This window comes from Orbicella franksi, chromosome 14 (genome assembly GCF_964199315.1).
Source record: "Orbicella franksi chromosome 14, jaOrbFran1.1, whole genome shotgun sequence".
NCBI lineage: Eukaryota > Metazoa > Cnidaria > Anthozoa > Scleractinia > Merulinidae > Orbicella > Orbicella franksi.
The window spans coordinates 8010850-8028659 of record NC_138158.1 but is presented as its reverse complement, the minus strand read 5'-3'; the positions used below and the strand labels follow the sequence as shown (position 1 = coordinate 8028659).

General features: G+C 39.7%; 1 protein-coding gene across 1 annotated transcript; it reads left to right on the top strand.

Moving 5' to 3' along the window:
* The first annotated feature begins 347 nt into the window (after positions 1 to 347).
* Positions 348 to 17606, top strand: LOC145468440 (cilia- and flagella-associated protein 57-like). The gene is made up of 17 exons (XM_081452152.1): positions 348 to 1116; positions 1813 to 2075; positions 3399 to 3723; positions 5560 to 5699; positions 6489 to 6654; positions 9204 to 9317; positions 10316 to 10528; positions 11094 to 11267; positions 11494 to 11655; positions 12177 to 12617; positions 13206 to 13379; positions 13844 to 14002; positions 14497 to 14640; positions 15296 to 15412; positions 15801 to 15932; positions 16588 to 16731; positions 17038 to 17606. Exons 1-17 carry the CDS (start codon positions 649 to 651, stop codon positions 17344 to 17346), a joined length of 3645 nt encoding a protein of 1214 aa, XP_081308278.1. The 5' UTR covers positions 348 to 648; the 3' UTR covers positions 17347 to 17606.
* The last annotated feature ends 204 nt before the right edge of the window (positions 17607 to 17810 follow it).

Here is a 17810-nt window from a genome sequence, read left to right as displayed (position 1 = left end):
AATAAAACCGTTCGGGCACGTACATTCACACGCCCGCCATAACCCGCCATATGATATGATAATTACTTTTAACACTTACGAAACATAGTTTCTTTGGTTATCTTAAAGTAAACAAATTCCAACTTCAAGAACAAAAAGAATATATGTTATTTTGGTGTTTTTTGTTGCAGTGAGGAAGTTAGCAACGACCTCTTTTCCACTAATATTTGATGGCCCAGCTAAATTGATTCAAGGCAGAGCAGAAAAATAAAATGATGAATTATTTGTCATTCTTCAATGTAAACTAATATTTACACATAGTTCAAATACGCCATGTTTATCATAGTTTGAACTTCGCGTGATACTTCCTCTATCTTTCGTTCTTGGCCCGCGTTCTAGGTTCTTGACCAGCGGTATCACATGCTAAGACTTGGTAACCGCGCCTTTTGAGCGATGTCCTTGGCAACGAAACAAATCAGAGGCAACCATGTTTTCTGTACAAGACAGCGACAACCTGTGTACCGCAAAATTGTGTTGTTTTTAGTGACATTCTAGGTACTGACTCACTTGTGAAGCGTTGAAAAAGGAGTTGAACTGCCCAGAAGGTGTTTCCAACGTCCAATCCGCATTCATAACGGTTAAATTTTGTAAATCACTCCTTCCATCGAGATGTCGATTGCTGTAGCGACTCCGAGGCATTGCTTCGGCCTGAAGGCTGATGTCGCTGACAATATTTGTTATCTGGACGAGCAGACGATCATTTATCCATCTGGATCGAACTGCATTTTATTCAACATCGATCAGAAATCGCAAAGATTTATTCCCGGGACTGACAAAAGCGCTGGAATGACTGCGTTGGCTGTCAGTCCGAATCGAAGATATGTCGCTATCGCGGAGAAAGGAGAAAAAGCCACCATAACCATTTACGATCTTAACACGCTGAGAAAGAAAAAAGTACTTAGCTCTGCGGAGGTGCAGTCCACCGAATTTGTGAGCTTGGCATTCTCGCCGGATTCAAAATATCTTGTGTCTCAAGGTGGAAGGCCTGACTGGACCTTGTTGTACTGGACTTGGGAGAAAGCTAAAGTAATGGCTGTCACAAAATCTACAAATCAGATGAATTCCCCTGTTTATCAGGTAATTAATATTAGCGAACTTTCATGTGAAGTGCGTTGCCTTCCTTTTGTCTTATTTAGAAGAGTGGGAAAGAGTGCAAAGAGTGGGAACTACATGTAGTTGTATTAGAAGTTTTCTTCAACTACATGTACAAGTCATGTAGCATTGTTCTCATTGTCTCAGACAGTTGGCCAAATTACTAAAGATGGAGCATCTGTCTAAGAGGAACTTGGGAAACTTTAGAATAGGAGTTTGTCTGATAAATATTCATCTGTACATAAATACGGGCAAACAGACAGATCATCCATAGTTTGCCTGTCAGGGCAAACAACCATGACAGTTTATCTGGACAGACAGTCTGTCTGTTTTCCCATAATTTATTTATGCACATTCATGGGTCTCATTAAGGGCCGGTACTGGGCAAATTGACTGGTTTTGGGGATGAGTTTGCCTGCCTGGTTTGACCATCTAGAGGAAAGTTTTTCGTATGGTAGAAGTTCAGTTCAAATAGTTTTGCCCACCTGTGATAACCAGTTCTCCTCCTTCTGAAAACCTTAGTGAAACCCCTGCGCAGATGATCAAATTATTAGATGAACTCCCATTCTTTGTCCAAGTTTGTCAAAGACAGATTATTAGTCTCTAGCATAAATTCAATCATTGCAAGCTTACCATAGAGTAAATTAGTTTTAAACCGTCTTCTTGCCTTTGTTCTTGCAGGTGACTTTCAACCCGCAAGACAACACTCAGCTATGTGTGGTGGGCAATGGAATCTTCAAGTTGTTCCGCTATAGCGAGGGAAATCTAAAGCAATTTGCTTTCCAGAAAATGGAACCACAGAACTTTCTGTGCCAGGCATGGGTTTCTGATGAAAGAATCATAGCTGGAACAGATACAGGCAGACTTTTGTTGTTTGAATCTGGGGAACTTAAAAATGAATTCAATGTTCATGGTGGTGCTGCCAATGCATCCGCTCCCACAAGGTAGGGATTTAGTGATTACAGCTTAAGGTAATATTGTGCACTCTTGGTTGGTTCTGACTGGTTCTGATCAAGTAAACAGTTAATGTTGTTTCTTACGATTATCTCACTGTTTGATGAGGTGTAGAAAAAAATATAGCTACAGTAATAATAATTTTTAATATATATTAACCCACATGTTAGTAATGTTCTTCCTCTCAAACTATTCATTTTATATTCATTTGATTTATTTTTTTTTTTTTATGGAACACACAAAAGCTAGTTATAATACAGTTGTTTACAGCTCATACTTCTTACATCGGTTGATTTGTTTTCAGCGACTTAAAGAAAAGAAAATTAACTCATCACTGTACAGTACCAGTTAATTAACAATAATAATATTAAACTATTTATATTATTGATTCAGCTTTGTACAGCAGGCTCTACTTTACTTTTCATTCTGTTACTTAAGAAAATCAGGTTCATGGACAGAAACATAGTATAAAATAGCTACATGTATGTCAAGGTTTGCACATCCTGAAAAAATTAGCCTACATTTTTCAAGTTAGTCATTTGTAATCCATGTCAGTCTTCTCCATCCTTAACCATCTTTGTTCCTTTACAGTTTATGATTATCTCTTTGATGTTTTTCTATCTTAGTAAACTATTATTTTCAGGTTTCTATCAATTTAATTAAAGTCCTGAGCTCCTTTGATGAACCACTTCAAAGAGGTCATGCTTCTCTAACTTTTCACTCAAACAATAAAAAAAATAAGTCCTACCATTCAATCTACTATACTGAATTTTGTAAATATATGAAGTTTCATATGAACCCATTGAACTCATGGAAATATGGGCCCCCAAACTTGCCAACTTTTGCAAAGAAATGTATACATACAGGGGTTGATTTCTTTGTAAAAACTGGCAATTTTGGGGTCCCTTAATTCCACAAGTTTGCAACAAAACTCTTATGAAAATTTGCTAATTTTCTAAATTCAGTATGATAAATTGATCTATGGGAGTGATTATTATGAAAGACACAAAAAATTGTCACTGTTGCGTGACATCATCAAAGTGGTACATTGTAAGTGTTTTGTTTTCATTACATGCACTTTTAATATTTCGTTCTCATTACACACACTTTATGAGATCCAGTTGAATAACTGCGAGTAATTTTACATGCAATATCTTGTCTACTGTGTGTAACTACAGGTATGTAATTACACACATTTTCGTGTATTTGCGTGTAAGGTGTGTGGACACTGCGTGTAATGTGCGTGTAGTACACGCGCTTTACGCACATGTAATGCTGCAATCCCTTTGACCGGTACTGTATATCTTTTTCAGGCAAAGTATGGCCAGTGTTCCTGAAAGTGGCATCAGTCAAGATGCTCTGCCACAGGTGACCTGTATCATTGCTTTCTCAAAAGGCTTCATCTGCTCGGGTGGTGCAGGAACTGTACATCTCTTTGAAAAGACGGAGGAAAAAGACTTCTACAAGAAGGCCCGAGAAATAAAGATTCCAGTTGACACACAGAGCCCCGACCTGCAGGTGTCAGAAAGTCAAGAGATCGTCAATCTGACTGTGAGTCCCTCAGAGGAGACGCTGGTTTGCAGCACAAAGTCAAGTCAGCTGTATTGTATCACCATGTCTACAGCTGATCTTGGAAAGGTAAGAAATGCGTGATATGCCTATTATACATGTGCTACGTACTTGTTTAGTGTTGTTGCATTTGACATGTTACTGACAGTCAGATATATCAAGGAGTGTGCTGTTACATGTAAATGTATACCAAGGCTGTCATTAAGGTTTGATTCACCTGTATAATACAGTCTTGATCTTTCACACCCATAGTAAACTTGTTACTTTACGGGTGAATTTTACTTGCAACTTTGCCTGTAGCATCAAGTACCCATCAAGCGTGATCAGCGGTAACAGGTATTACTGGTAACAGCCCTTATTGATAGTGCTGTGTATATGTACAGTGTATGTCTCTTGGACAACTAACTACTGTACGCCACCCCTCAACCCCCCATTTGCTAAAGGGCACATGTATGTTATATGTTTTCTATATACAAAATTCCCATTCTTTCTGGAACTGTGTGTTACCCTTGACATAAGCCTTACAGGTTTATCATTAAGTGACTGGGACAGCATACAATCATGTACATACATGTACAGAGTTTATAAAAGGTGTGGTTACCCTGTGATTCCCATTTCAGGAGATCCTTTACTTCCCTGGTAAGACAAAGAATGAAAGAACAAAAAAAAGTTTGTTTTAGTAGGTTTGCTCTGATTGCCTAGTCTACTTGAGGTGTCAATTAATATGAATTCAACTGACTTTATGTGCAGCTTGTGTCTGTGATAAAAGAGCTAGATGTTCATATTGTCCTGCTGATGCACCTATCTAGACTCAATAATTTACAAATATGCATTATGCCTTTAAAGAAATTTTGTAAAATTACTGGCATGTATTTTAAAGTAAATCTGTAAATAATTTTTTTAGAGATTTTATTTAAAAATTATAAGTTGTTTGAATATAATTAAAACATTATAAATAAAATTAATTACACTTGTTTTTGAAGATAATTTTTTAATGATCTGCTTAAAATAGAGAAAAGAGCTTCAAATTAAATTAAAATGTAATATCAGGCACAATCATGTAAGATACATCTCTTTTTAAAATTAAACCTTTAAATGAAGGAATCATCCTAAATAGAAAAGTTAATTCCAAAGTGATTTAAAGAATATGAAGATTCTAAATTAAAAATTGAATTTTCAATAAAGTTATACAAATTTGAATATCTCAAGCTAAAAATACATGTTTGTAAAATGTAACAATGTAAGCTTTGTTTAAAAATACTTAAACTTTCAAAATTATAAACCGTAATTGTATTGTTTACATGATTATGTTCATAACATGAAAATGCTTTGTTTACTTACAGAGAGGAAAGAGAGGAAAAATGAAGACGAGAAAAATAACTGTTATTGTTAGTACTGTTTGCACAAAACATTACTTCTTTATGTAAAGCGCCTAAAGTGATTTAAACAATTTAAATTTTTCCGAAGACTGATAAAGCTAATATAAAACTAGTCACTTTTCTGTATTTTTTGTTACTTTTTTCTTTTCGTAACTTAGTATGAAGTAGTGAGACATTCTTTATAGTGTACAATTTTTCAGTTTAATAATTGTAACCATCATTACATGTATACTATTTATTATTAAATTACTTACTGCCTACATGACTCAACCAATCTTGCCTTATTCACAAATGTTTACAGGCATCTAGGCTTGTTTGGTCTTGCCAGGGGTATTTTCTTTTTTTCCTCGACTTTTTTTTTGCCAAAATACAATCCATGGCTCAACCAAACTCTCATGATATACCGCCCTCCGTGAAGTGTACTTAACAGTTATAATAGGGCCATATTTGCTTTGTGGTGGTAAGTACAATATGTTGATGTCAAAGTTCTTTGCATAATGTTTTTGTTATATGTATTTCATGACAGGGCGATATAGCAACTTTCGAGTTGCTGTCACAGGCATTCCACCGTGGCGTCATCACTGGTATGGATGTGTGCATAAGGAAACCATTGATCGCGACTTGTGGTTTGGACAGATCAGTGAGGATATGGAACTACGAAGCTTGGTGAGGTTTTTATGTGGAAAATAACTCAATTATTTTGTGACATTTTTCAGTGTAGTTTTGTCTGCAGTTGGTGTGCAATCTCTGCATGCAAGATTGTCTCTTCTCAGAACTGTTGACAGATCTGTGTTATGCCTATGTTACATGTAGAATGTTCAAGTAAATTTAGCATCACATCTATTAATACGGTAGTTTACGGTCTCCCCTAATTAACTGAAAGCCATTGCTTGGTCAACCACTACATGTACATGTGGCTGCAGTAGACAGTGTAATTCCTAGATTATCTCTCATTAATATTAGAGACAGAACTTGACAATATTTTTGAGGTGAATAATGAACCTCAGAAACTTAAACTTGTACTTTAATTTTAGATTAACTAGTCGTGAATTAATTAATCAGGGAACCAGGAAGAACACAGCATCCTTCGTGAAAATTCTGCCCTTCATTGCATCTTGGAAAATCGCAAATAGAGAACTTGTTACAGTTTGCTCTTCATTCAATGATTCACGTAATTTTATAAATATCCTCCTCGTGGTCTTTTAGATGCATTTCATGTTTTTACAAGACAATCATAATTTAAGCACCGTTTTGACAAAACAATGCAGCAGAATTCTCATGATTAGTGCCTCTTTGAGAGACTGTACTGACCTAGTGAAGTTAGCCTGCGAGCAGGCTTACCTCTGAGTCACACGTACCATCAATCCGGTGGGAGAAGTCTGGTACAGAGACGCGTGTGTTCCCCAAATATGAGTCTGCTCGCAGGTTATAATAAAGTTAATTGTTGCCTTGCAGCTCACTGGAACAGTATAAAGAATTCCAAGAGGAGTGCTACAGCATAGCGCTTCATCCTTCAGGCTTGTACATCTTGGTTGGATTCAGTGACAAGTTACGGCTTATGAACCTGCTGATTGACGACATCAGGTCCTTCAAGGAATTTACCATCAGAGGCTGTAGAGAGGTTAGTGTGTCTACAGTACCGGTTAGTCGAGTTCTGGCCCATTCTCTGTCACACAACGCTACGCGCTTGAGGGATGGTCCCTCTGTCCCTCCCGAGAGAGTAGCGTTGCGTGACAGAGAGAGGGCCAGAACTAAACTACAGTAACGTGCGAACATCGCACGCGCGTCTTAAACGCAATTAACGTAAAAACAAATGTTCCATTGTGCGCTTTGTTTAACGCACTAGGTACATCCCCCCTGGGGGAGGAGTTGACTCCCATATAAAAGGGCGGGGTTGCCTGTCGGAAATTTATGAAAATTACCCGTATGAGATACCAAGATCCTGTTTTGTGGGCGTGGCTTCAAATTTTTTTTCACCCCTAAGAGGAACCAATTCTGAAACAACAAATTATTTCTTGTCATATTTTTTGGGGGCTCAATATTGTAAACGTACCACAAAAGCTCCCGCTGTGAACCTTTTGGGGCTGAAACCCTCAGAGATACCAAAACCGCTTTTTAACTCCTTTAAGTTACATGTGCATGTACGACGGGCACCCCCACCGTTTTGTATGGGAGTCGCCCTTGGGGGTACACGCGCGTTTTTGAACGCGTTAGCTATTTTTGGTCGTAGCCAATATTTCTGTTGTGACACAATATTTCAGCCAAATATAGGAAAACAGACTCGAACACGAGCAATAGCGTTATAAATCAATTTTGGTTGGCGGACATGTACAATGTATCTCTAAAGGATACCATACAAAACTAGTCTTGGTTAGGGGAGACGAAGCAAAAATGAGACAGAGATTTGTGAAGGTATCCATCATTTCATACATCAAAGTACTATGAGATACATGTAGCCTGCGTTGCGAGGTTCTCGTACGAATGCAGAATTTTCTGCCTATTGGCCGGGGCGAAAATTGTGGCGTTGCAGAGCAAAATGAAATACGCAAATCAGTGCATTTTCACTTTTGTCGCAACCTACATGCAGGCTTGTAATCTGCAAAGCATCGTTGTTAAATCGATTTCAAGACTATTCAATCGTCTTGAGAGCGATTTAACAACGGTTCTTTGCTGCTAATCGAAAAATGATATACTGCCTGGCTGTACACTTTATTTACAGATTGACACACGTTTTAAAACCTTCTCAAAGTCGCTTAGAATTCCTGTGTATTGTACTGTATGCTACTAAATGGGGTAAATGTTTCAAAACTCAACTTAGCGTTAAGTAAGGGCTAGGCCCGAAACGTCTGCTGGATACATCGTTTTTAATTTGGCACTGAGTTATTACTATTTCGAACTTTTGAACTGTTTACTGTGCCACGCAGCAACTAATCCTTTTGGATTACAAATATTTGGATAAAGTGTTGTCGTTCTTGTTGTACATTACAAGTATCTATGGAATTTTACAAAGCAGTGTCAAGCTCAAGCGATAGAGTTGTTAGCAAAACTAAACTAAGACGTGAACAATAAAACTGTGAGACTCGAAATTCAAATCAACACACTGTAGCGACACGAGCGCTTTTGAAAATTCGACCAATACGCAGTCTAGGCGCACTTGGATTCGCGCGCGGGGTTGATACTCGCGTGTTTTAAACACGAATTTTGGTTTACTTATCTCTAAGCGGAACTGTGTCAACGTCTTTTGTGCAAACAGTCGATGCAAAAGTGAGACAGGAAGTTATGGATGTAGACGTAAATTCACGCAGTAAGCGTTTTGTGGTTTGCTGCTTTTTGGCCGGGGCGAAAATCGTGGCTTCAGCGAGCAAAATGAAATTTGCAAAGACTTTCAGAATCGGTGCATTTTCACGTTTGTTGCAACTTGTAATCGACAGAGCATCGTTGTTACATTGATTTCAAGACCATTTAATAGTCTTGAAAGCGATTTAAAAACAATTCTTTGCTGCTGATCCGAAAACGGTATGCTGCCTTGCGGAACATTTTCGTAACAGATTGTCGCGCGTTTTAAAACCTTTTGGTACTTCAAGGTAAAGGTAAGCTGAAGTCTGCATACGAGCCAAGTGGCCCACCAGGCCGGAGCTTATCCCGGTTTCCTTAACATGAAGCGACTAGGAGTATTTCTACTCCCCCCTGGATGGGATGCTAGTCCATCGCAGGGTTACCCCCAGCATTAAATTCGGCGGTACCCATTTATACACCTGGGTGGAGAGAGGCACTGTGAGAATTAAGTGTCTTGCCCAAGAACACAACACAATGTCCCAGACCAGGGTTCGAACCCGGATCGCTCGACCCGGTGACGAGCGCACTAACCATGAGGCCATTGCGCCTCCACTTGGTACTTCAAGGCGATGTTATAAAGCTTAAAGAAGAGACTTTGCGCCTTGTTCTCAAAGAACTCGTGCGTATTGCAATGTTTTGCTGAAATTCAAAAAGTTTCATGAAGCATTGAAAAAGAGCCGCAGCTTACTTGTTTTTCTCTGTACTAAACTCCAATTTGATGGTTTAGCTTTCGGCTTGATCTTTCTCACCTTTTCTTTATTTGCGTGCAAGTATCACGTGTTAAATGACTTTAAGGGTTGTGCTGAAAATTATTTGCTGACTTTTACTTTGCAGTGTTCGTTCAGTAATGGCGGTCATCTATTTGCCGCTGTGCATGGCAATGTTATTCAGCTGTACTCCTCAACAACATTCGAGAACGTTGGCAACCTCAAGGGACACAATGGAAAGGTATTTAATCACATTTTTTAACATGAAGAAATTAACGTTTCCTTCCCCTACTTCAGAGAAGTCAGGGACTGGATCCGAAAAATTCCATTTTAATGACGTAGCTCTTCGGAGATCCGTGCAGTGCCTCTGATTGGTTGTGCGTTACCACGCTACACGATTGGCTCAAACAACCCGCGCTACTTTTTCATCCAGTCAGAAGTAAAATCAAAACCAATCGTGACTCGCTCGCATACGTTTCCCGCCCTTTGCGTCAGCTACATGTATTGCTCCTAGTTTTGATTGGTTCTCTGGATTGTCTAGGTCGGTTGTGATTCGCTAGAGTGATTATTTTGATTTTAGTTTTACGACGCTCGATTGAAAATTGCTCTCAGCCAAATTAAGTTTCATAAGCGAAATTTAGCTGAATACGGACACCAAAGGCGCATACAGTAGTTTAGTGTTTATGTTATGGAGATGTCCATATTTTAGAGGTAGAGATTTTATCAATTCTGGTTTGTCTGTGACAAAGTGAAGTGTCCATAATTTAGAAGAGGCTGTATTAGTGAGATAACTGTCCTTAAAGGAGCTCAGTCGCGGCTTTTTTTAGTTATTTTGGCCATGTATAAAATTACCCTTAAATTGAAGGAAACCTGAAAATGGTACTTTCCTAAGAAAGGAAAACACCAAAGAGGTAATAATAAACCATAAAGGAACAAGGATGGTTAAGGATGGAGAAGATTAACACGGATTACAAACGAATAACTTGAAAAATTTAGGCTAAACTTTTCAAGAGTGTTTAAATCCCAATGCACAATGTACATGTAAACTCGTTCAGTTTCCCATCTCAGTAGCTTTTCGAATTCAACAATGTTTATCTTGCTTATTATAAGAACTGTCATTTTAAGGTTTTTGTCAACTTTGAGCTCAATTTTGCAAATCACAAAATACCTTCAGATCGCTTGAATTTGTTCTGTATATATCGCCTAACTAATTCTTATGATCCATGGCTAATTTCATAGGTTCGCCAAGTGATCTGGAGCCAGGATGATAGTAAAATTATTTCCTGTGGTATGGACGGTGCAGTGTACGAGTGGAATGTGACCAGTTACAAGCGTGAAGGCGAGAGCGTGCTCAAGTCCTGTAGCTACACCAGTGTGGCGGTCTCCCCCGACAGTAGGACCACTTTTGCTGTGGGCTCGGACAGGACGCTCAAGGAGATTTGTGACTCGCAGGTAAATAAGTTAGTTTAAAGGAGCTCAGTCACGGTATTTTAAACAAAATTACCTTTAAACTTAAGTAAACTTGAAAATAATAGTTAAAAACGATAGAAAAACACTTAAGAGATGATACTAAACCATAAAGAAACAAGGATGGTCAAGGAATGAATGTGGAATACACACGAATTCATGTCTCCGTCATGCAGCTTAAAACTCACACGGTTACCCGAAACCCCTGATATGTTGGACCGTAAATTTGGTTTGATATTCTGCGGAAGAGGCTAGAAAAATTCAAGTCTTTGCCTAATTAGGGACGTCCAAGCTAAGCCTCTCAAAAGAAGGAGACCTATCTTGGGGCAAAATCATTTTTAAGTGACCGTTACAAGTATTGTGGTTTCAATAAGAGTAACGTGTATGGATCAAGGCACGGTTGTTGTGAAAATTCCTAGTTGTTTTTGAAAGCTGTTTTTATAGGTCTGACCAAGTTAGCCTTGTACTTTCTCAGGGAAAAAAGAAAAAAAAAACTAGAAAAAAGCCTACTACTTTTGATCTAAATGCAAATCATGTTTGTCTTCAACAGATTCTGCGTGAAGTGCCAGCAAGTGACATCGTGTTGACGCAGTGCGTGATGTCACGTTCCGGTCGAATGCTCTTCGCTGGCACCAGCTCAGGGACCCTGCGCGCGATGAAATTTCCGCTGACCGTTCCTGGAGAGTGGCAGGAGCATCAGGTGCATTCCAAGCCCATCACCAAGGTAACCATTTCACAGGTTCTTTTACGAATAATCATGGTACTAGGTTTTTGTCCACTTGTCACTCGAATTTCTGGGGGATTCCGTCTTAAGCTCATTTCAAAGTGATGATGGAAGGAGATATCTCCTAAATAATTTCTTGAAACAAAATATTCGCCCTCAAGATTTTTTCCTGTCGTCTATTAGTGCTTATAACTTATTCAATGTGCACTGTATCTTCATTTTCCAGATGCGCATGTCTTTTGACGATCAGTACCTGTTCACAGTGTCCGAGGACGCATGTTTGTTCATCTTCAAAGCCGTGGACAAGGAAGGCAGAGGAATGAAACGTGACAAGGAAGTGGGGTACGCCGAGGAGATCCTTATCACCAAATCAGACTTGGAAGAAAAGGTGAGGACGAAAAGATACGTGAACCTTTTCTGGTGTTGCAAGGACACTTTCATTCTGCACGCTTTGCGGACGTATCCTTGTGCATTGTCTGGCGTTTGCTGGTACTGACATGAGTATGGTGTCTTCGCACAGCACAGATAAAATGATTCATTAGCTTTAACAATAGTAATGACGAGGGCGCAGCCCGAGTTAACTATCACGCATAGAAATCGAGAGCGAATAATCTCATTCTTTTAGTGTAAATCTACTAGTCGTTCAAAACTTTATGTAACTCCTCTTCACAGACACTTCGAAAACGCCAAAAAGCGGCTGTCATCTTATTAACAAGGGCACACTGCTATGCTATTGACTATCTATCACAGAATAGATAGTGAGTAGCGTAGACAATCAGAGAACGGCATTCGTGATAGAACGCTAGTAGATTAATACTAAAACCTGTTATAGGTTAAGGAGAAAACAGACTTTTGTCGCTTTTGGAATGTAAAGGGTAACGTTCAGTTTTTATTACTCTTTTAAAACAGAACTCCATGATGGCCGAGCTGAAAACGCGCGTTGAAGAACTCAAAATGGAAAACGAGTATCAACTGCGACTCAAAGACATGAACTACAACGAGAAGATCAAAGAACTGACGGAGAAGTTCATACAAGAAATGGAATCGCTGAAAACTAAGAACCAAGTCCTGAAGACTGACAAGGACAAAGAAGAAGCGAAACACGAGGAGGAAATTGCTGACTTTTTGGAAAAACACGGCAAAGAGTTGCAAGACTTAGAGTCAGCGAACAACCAGAAACTCATGTCTGAATACGAGAAATATCAAGAACTACAGGCTAAGAGCCAGAAGATGCAAGAAGATTATGAGCGACAGTTGACGGAGATGGAGGAATCTAAAGAACAGGCGTTGGAGCAGCTGACCGAGTATTATGAGAATAAACTCGAGGAAAAAAGCGCCCAGCTGGAACAGGTAATGACCAAGTTTCCTTAAGCCTCCAGACTACCCCCCCCCCCCAAAAAAAAAATAAAAAATAAAAAAATAAAAAAATAAAAACAATTCCCCCTAGGAATAACCACTAAAATTAAGCCCTCTCTCCACAAAAATTATTTCCTCCCAACAGAGACAAGCCCCTAAATCTTTGTCGCTACCATCTTCACAATCCCTTCCTCTCCTCCCGCGCTTTCTTCTGAATTGTCGGTTTATTTTAAGTGTCATCATTCGTCTTATCGAATTTCTCGTAAAGTGCACGCCGTACTGTGCACTATGTTTTATTCTCATTGTATCAATTCTTTTGACAAGCGAAACTACGACCTGCAGGTGTTTGGAAACAGTTGTAAAGTCCGCGGTCAGTTCATTTCATGGACTGAATTTCGAGTGAGCCGAGTGAGCGACATTTTCTTTAAAGCCGTTGCTCAGCAACACGACCTTTCTGATGGCGTCATGCTGACGCGACAACTTCCAAATTAAAGTATTTCCATTCTTGTTCCTCTGAGTAAAAAAAATTGTATCAGGCGTTTGTTTATTTTTCATGACATTTGCTGCCATTTTCCCACACAGTCACAAGACGAGTCTCGGCAGCAGCTACGAGAATACGAAGAAACAAAGAAACAAATTGAAGAAGATGCAGACCGTGAAATCCTGGACATCAAAAACAAGTACGAACGAAGGCTGAGAGAAGAAAAAGAGGCTAACCTGAGGCTGAAAGGCGAAACAGGGATTATGAGGAAAAAGGTAAACTGGATCTTTTGTAGTGTGGGTAAACGGACGGGATCATCACCCTTCTTTCCCTGCAGTACAGGGGAAGATAAAAAATCCGCGTGTTTTTTCCTTCCCCTCCCTCCTCCCCAATTTCTTTGCCCCACGCCTACTCCCTTGGCAGATTTTCCCTCGCCCAGACCGCCCACTTATTACCTAGTCTAAGATGGCGACCTTACGGAAAAAGGTGCACTTGCTTGCCTAAAATATGCCTGCATTGCCGGCTAGCTCATGTTCTGAACACGGACCGTAGAGAGACGTTCAAGATTCGACACCAAGTCTTCCATAATATGAGCCTTTGAGGACTCTGATTTGTAACAAAACGTCACAGGTGTTTCAACAGTTTTCCTGTTGACAGTTGCTGGGAAAGAACATTGTAGCTAACAAGATGTTCGAAGTGCGATCTAAACACCGCTTTACTGCTTTTTCTTCCTGTTTAGTTTACAAGCCTTCAGAAGGAGATCGACGATTACAAAGCTGAAATACAACGGCAGCAGAACGAGAACAACAAACTGCAAGGAGTGATCAAGTCTCTAGAGAAAGACATCTATGGACTGAAGAAAGAGATCCAGGAACGAGACGAAACCATACAGGATAAGGTACAATAGCGGTCCTGCTTGTTTTTTCTGCTTGGCTGACTGTCTGTCTGTCTATCTGATTGACTGACCGACCGACCGACCGACCGACCGACCGACTGACCGACCGACCGACTAGGCTCGATTTCCGCCGCTTTCTCGAGTCCAGTCTACGTTCCTCCCCGAGATGAGTTCGGGGGAGGAGCGCGGGCTCTTTTCCCGAACAGCGGCTGGTAATCGAGCCTACCGACCGACCGACCGACTGACTGACGGACTGTCTGACTCTCTGTTTGACTGACTGACTGACTGACTGATTGTATGAATGAATGAATGAACGAACGAACGAACGAATGAATGAATAAGCAGCTGACTTATTAATTGATTGATTACCTGACTGATTGATTGATCGACTAATTGATTGATTGATTGATTGATTGATTGATTGATTGATTGATTGATTGATTTGTATTAGAAGCAGTTAAACCTATCACTTATTAAAGCTGCCAATCTCTCCCTAGGAAAAACGAATATATGATTTAAAGAAGAAGAATCAAGAGCTTGAGAAATTCAAGTTTGTTTTGGACTACAAAATAAAGGAGCTGAAAAAACAAATAGAGCCCAGAGAGAATGACATTAAAGCCATGAAAGAACAAATACAAGAGGTAAGCCAAAATCAAGCCCGTATTTTTTCACGTGAACAGCTCTGATCGGAACCAGATGAAGACTGAAGTAACGCGAAAACGAAACTATTCATGATGCGAAATATCGCAGTGCCAAAATTTGTAAGAATTCAAAACAATCATAAGTCAAAGTGAAATGATTAACTGGAGGCAAGGGAGAGAAGCACGGAGGGGGTTTCATGCGCTAGAAGACACGTAAAGTGTTGTGCGTGAGGAAAAAATGTCACGGATAGCAAGGGTGAGAAAATTCATGTTGTCATGATTGGTTTTGATTTTGTATCCTGCGTGGTAACCGAGAAGATACAATCTCTGCTTGAATTGGCATATTAAACGGACACAATCAAAATGTAAAATTTTAAGTAGATTCTTAACTAACTCTAGAAAATCTTGAGAGGGCATGAGATTTTGGCTATCAAAATAAAGTTGCTTTGCGCGCGCGTGCGTGCGTGCATAACATTGCGGCTGACTGTGTCGTCATATTTGAACAACCAGGTTTATTGTGCCGGCGAAAGGAGATCTTGCAGTTGTAGTTACAAAGAAAGCAAACTTTGCAACCTATGGGAACAGTTTCGGTTACATGATATTTAAGGAAGAAGTGCGCTAACTTAATTTTTTTTTCCTTTCTATTTTTCAACAGATGGAGAGTGAGCTTGAACGGTTTCACAAGCAAAACACGAGCTTGGAGTTGAACATCACCGAGCTTAGACTTAAACTGAAGGCTACCGACAAAGAAATGCACTCTCAAAGGCAAAGGGTAAATAACGTCACTGATCGCCATTGCAGTTCTTCATTAGGTTTTTCCTCTCTCTGCTTTTGTTTCACTTCTTTACTTTTCATGGCTGATACAATTCTCTACCTGTGTTCCGTTTATTTTGATTTTTACCGCCCATCGGGAATTTTCCGTTTTTAAACGTTAAGATAAAGTTCTGTGTTTGTGGATAAGAAATGTTGTTCGCTTGAACTTTCAGATGAAAGCTTTTGTTTTGTTTTGCTTTTTTAATTTCTTCTTGGCAGAAAGTCTAGATATTTGTCGTGTGACACGAATGTTTGGTTTGCCATTAATTTTCTCTTCTGTTTTTTTTTTCTCCTCAGTTTCTCTATTATTTTCTACTCTCTAATTATGCTTTCGTATTTAATCTTAGGTTGGTGATGTCGAAGCTATTGTGAAGAGATTTAAAACTGACCTCCACAACTGCGTTGGCTTTATACAAGAACCGAAGAAACTGAAGGAGAATGTCAAGTCTTTATATCAAAAATATGTCCAGGATGAATCGGTAAGCACCTCGAAATTCTTCTCAATTTAGAACGCTCCTCTGATCAGGGCTGTAGGCTGAAACAAAAAGTTTTAACTGAGGCAATGTCCGTGAAAAAAATATGACAGACTTACTGCCCATGGTAAGATTCCCTACCTAAGTATTTAGGGTGTTTACGATGACAACAAACAACAAAAACGAAAAAAAAAAAACATGTCCGAGGCAAGCGCTTCCTCTTGCGTGTTACTAGCGACGGCCCTGCTGATGATTGTCGTGAAACCAGGACCAACGTAATTGAGTCTGACCAATCAACGCAAAGAGACATAAAACGATGAACCAATCACAACCCAAAGTAAAACATGCAACAGGTGCAAGCCTGGTCCCACGCGTCATACAACTGGTGCTAAATGCGCGAAAAAATGCAACCGGTGCTAAGCGCGGGAAAACGTAGAACCGGTGCCAAGCGCGGGGAAACATGGAACCTGTAACAAGGCGAGAAACGTGTATTCCATTAAGGGGGCCAAGCGTCGTCTGGCCAGTATTAAGCGTGGGAAAACTCGTTTCATTCAATCTCGTTTTCGTTACTACATTAGACCATGTACACACGAGTCGCCACCTCAATGAAATCTTGTGCGATCTTTTGCCTGTTCACCTGGTAATTTTGTCGTATTTTTAGCTGGATTCTGCTGGCGTGGACGCGGACATTCAAAGAGAGTACGCGCGTCAGAGAGAACATCTGGAGAGAAGTGTAGCGTCCTTGAGAAAGAAGCTTGCCAAGGATTCCGAGATCCACAGAGCAGATAACGTCAGAATTATGCAGGTGGGGAATTGAGCCGTTAGCGTGATAGATTTTCATCTGAAATGCAGTCTGCTTTGTTGGCCGTTGTTCAGTGTCGTTGCGTTCGACTCGCGTTTTCCTCGCGTTCATCTTGCGTTTTATTGAGAATCTAAGAAACCACTTGCTTTTCTTGCTTGTTTAACTTTCGATTCTCGCATTGAAGTACCAACAACACTAATTTCGACGCAAGTTGATAACGTAAATTTAGCTATTAATCACAAGGAAATCTTCTGTTTCACTGAATTAAAAGTATTCTATTTTCTCTTCTAACGCTAATTTTTCTTGCAGGAAAACGTTACTCTCATCAAAGAGATAAACGACCTCAGACGCGAGCTCAAAATCGCCCGCACTCAAGTCCATGACCTGGAAACCGCGTTAGGTGTCATGCGCAAACAACAGCAATTCCCCGAAGATGAGGACCCTAGCAACTCGGAGAACAAACGCAACATGTCCGACGAAAATTTAGAGATGGAAAAGATGATTGATATGCAGAAAGTCGAGATTAGAAAATTACGCGTCCAAATAAAAGATATGGAGACCGTCATCAATTCCCGACCGCCCTCTGGATCGAGGTTACCACCTATGGCCGTGAATTAAGATTTTGCAGAGAAGTTTCCATTTTCTCTTCGTGCGAGTGTTACGGACTTTTTGAAAGACTGAGAGTTAAAAACTACTTCTTCTTTCTTTTTTGTTATTAGCCGATTTTTTTTTATTCAGCTGCACATGTAAATAGCCAAACTCGATATAGAAATTGTGGACTAAAACTTAAGTGCTCGAGTTGGTATCCAAACAGCTTTTTAACCGAATTGTATATTATCTGAGCTTATCCAAAGAGGCTGTAAATAAATCTGTATTTTCAATTTGGAGAGTTCCACTGGTGTGCATTATTTATAAGGATTATAAACATGCATCCCTCCTCGAATGGCGCGGTAGCGTCGTGTTTGTTTTCTACGAAAAGCAGAAATTTGTTCTACCTTGTGAAACGTTTGCGCTAAACATTACGGTTTGTGCATCTTGAAAAGTTAGCCTAAATTTTTCAAGTTCGTCGTTTATAATCTCTG

Excerpts from the sequence above, each read along its gene's own strand:
- LOC145468440 (XM_081452152.1), top strand. The coding sequence starts at position 649 with ATGTCGATTGCTGTAGCGACTCCGAGGCATTGCTTCGGCCTGAAGGCT. Across the intron at positions 3,724-5,559 it reads CTACAGCTGATCTTGGAAAG|GGCGATATAGCAACTTTCGA; the intron begins GTAAGAAATGCG and ends ATTTCATGACAG. Across the intron at positions 13,380-13,843 it reads CAGGGATTATGAGGAAAAAG|TTTACAAGCCTTCAGAAGGA; the intron begins GTAAACTGGATC and ends CTTCCTGTTTAG.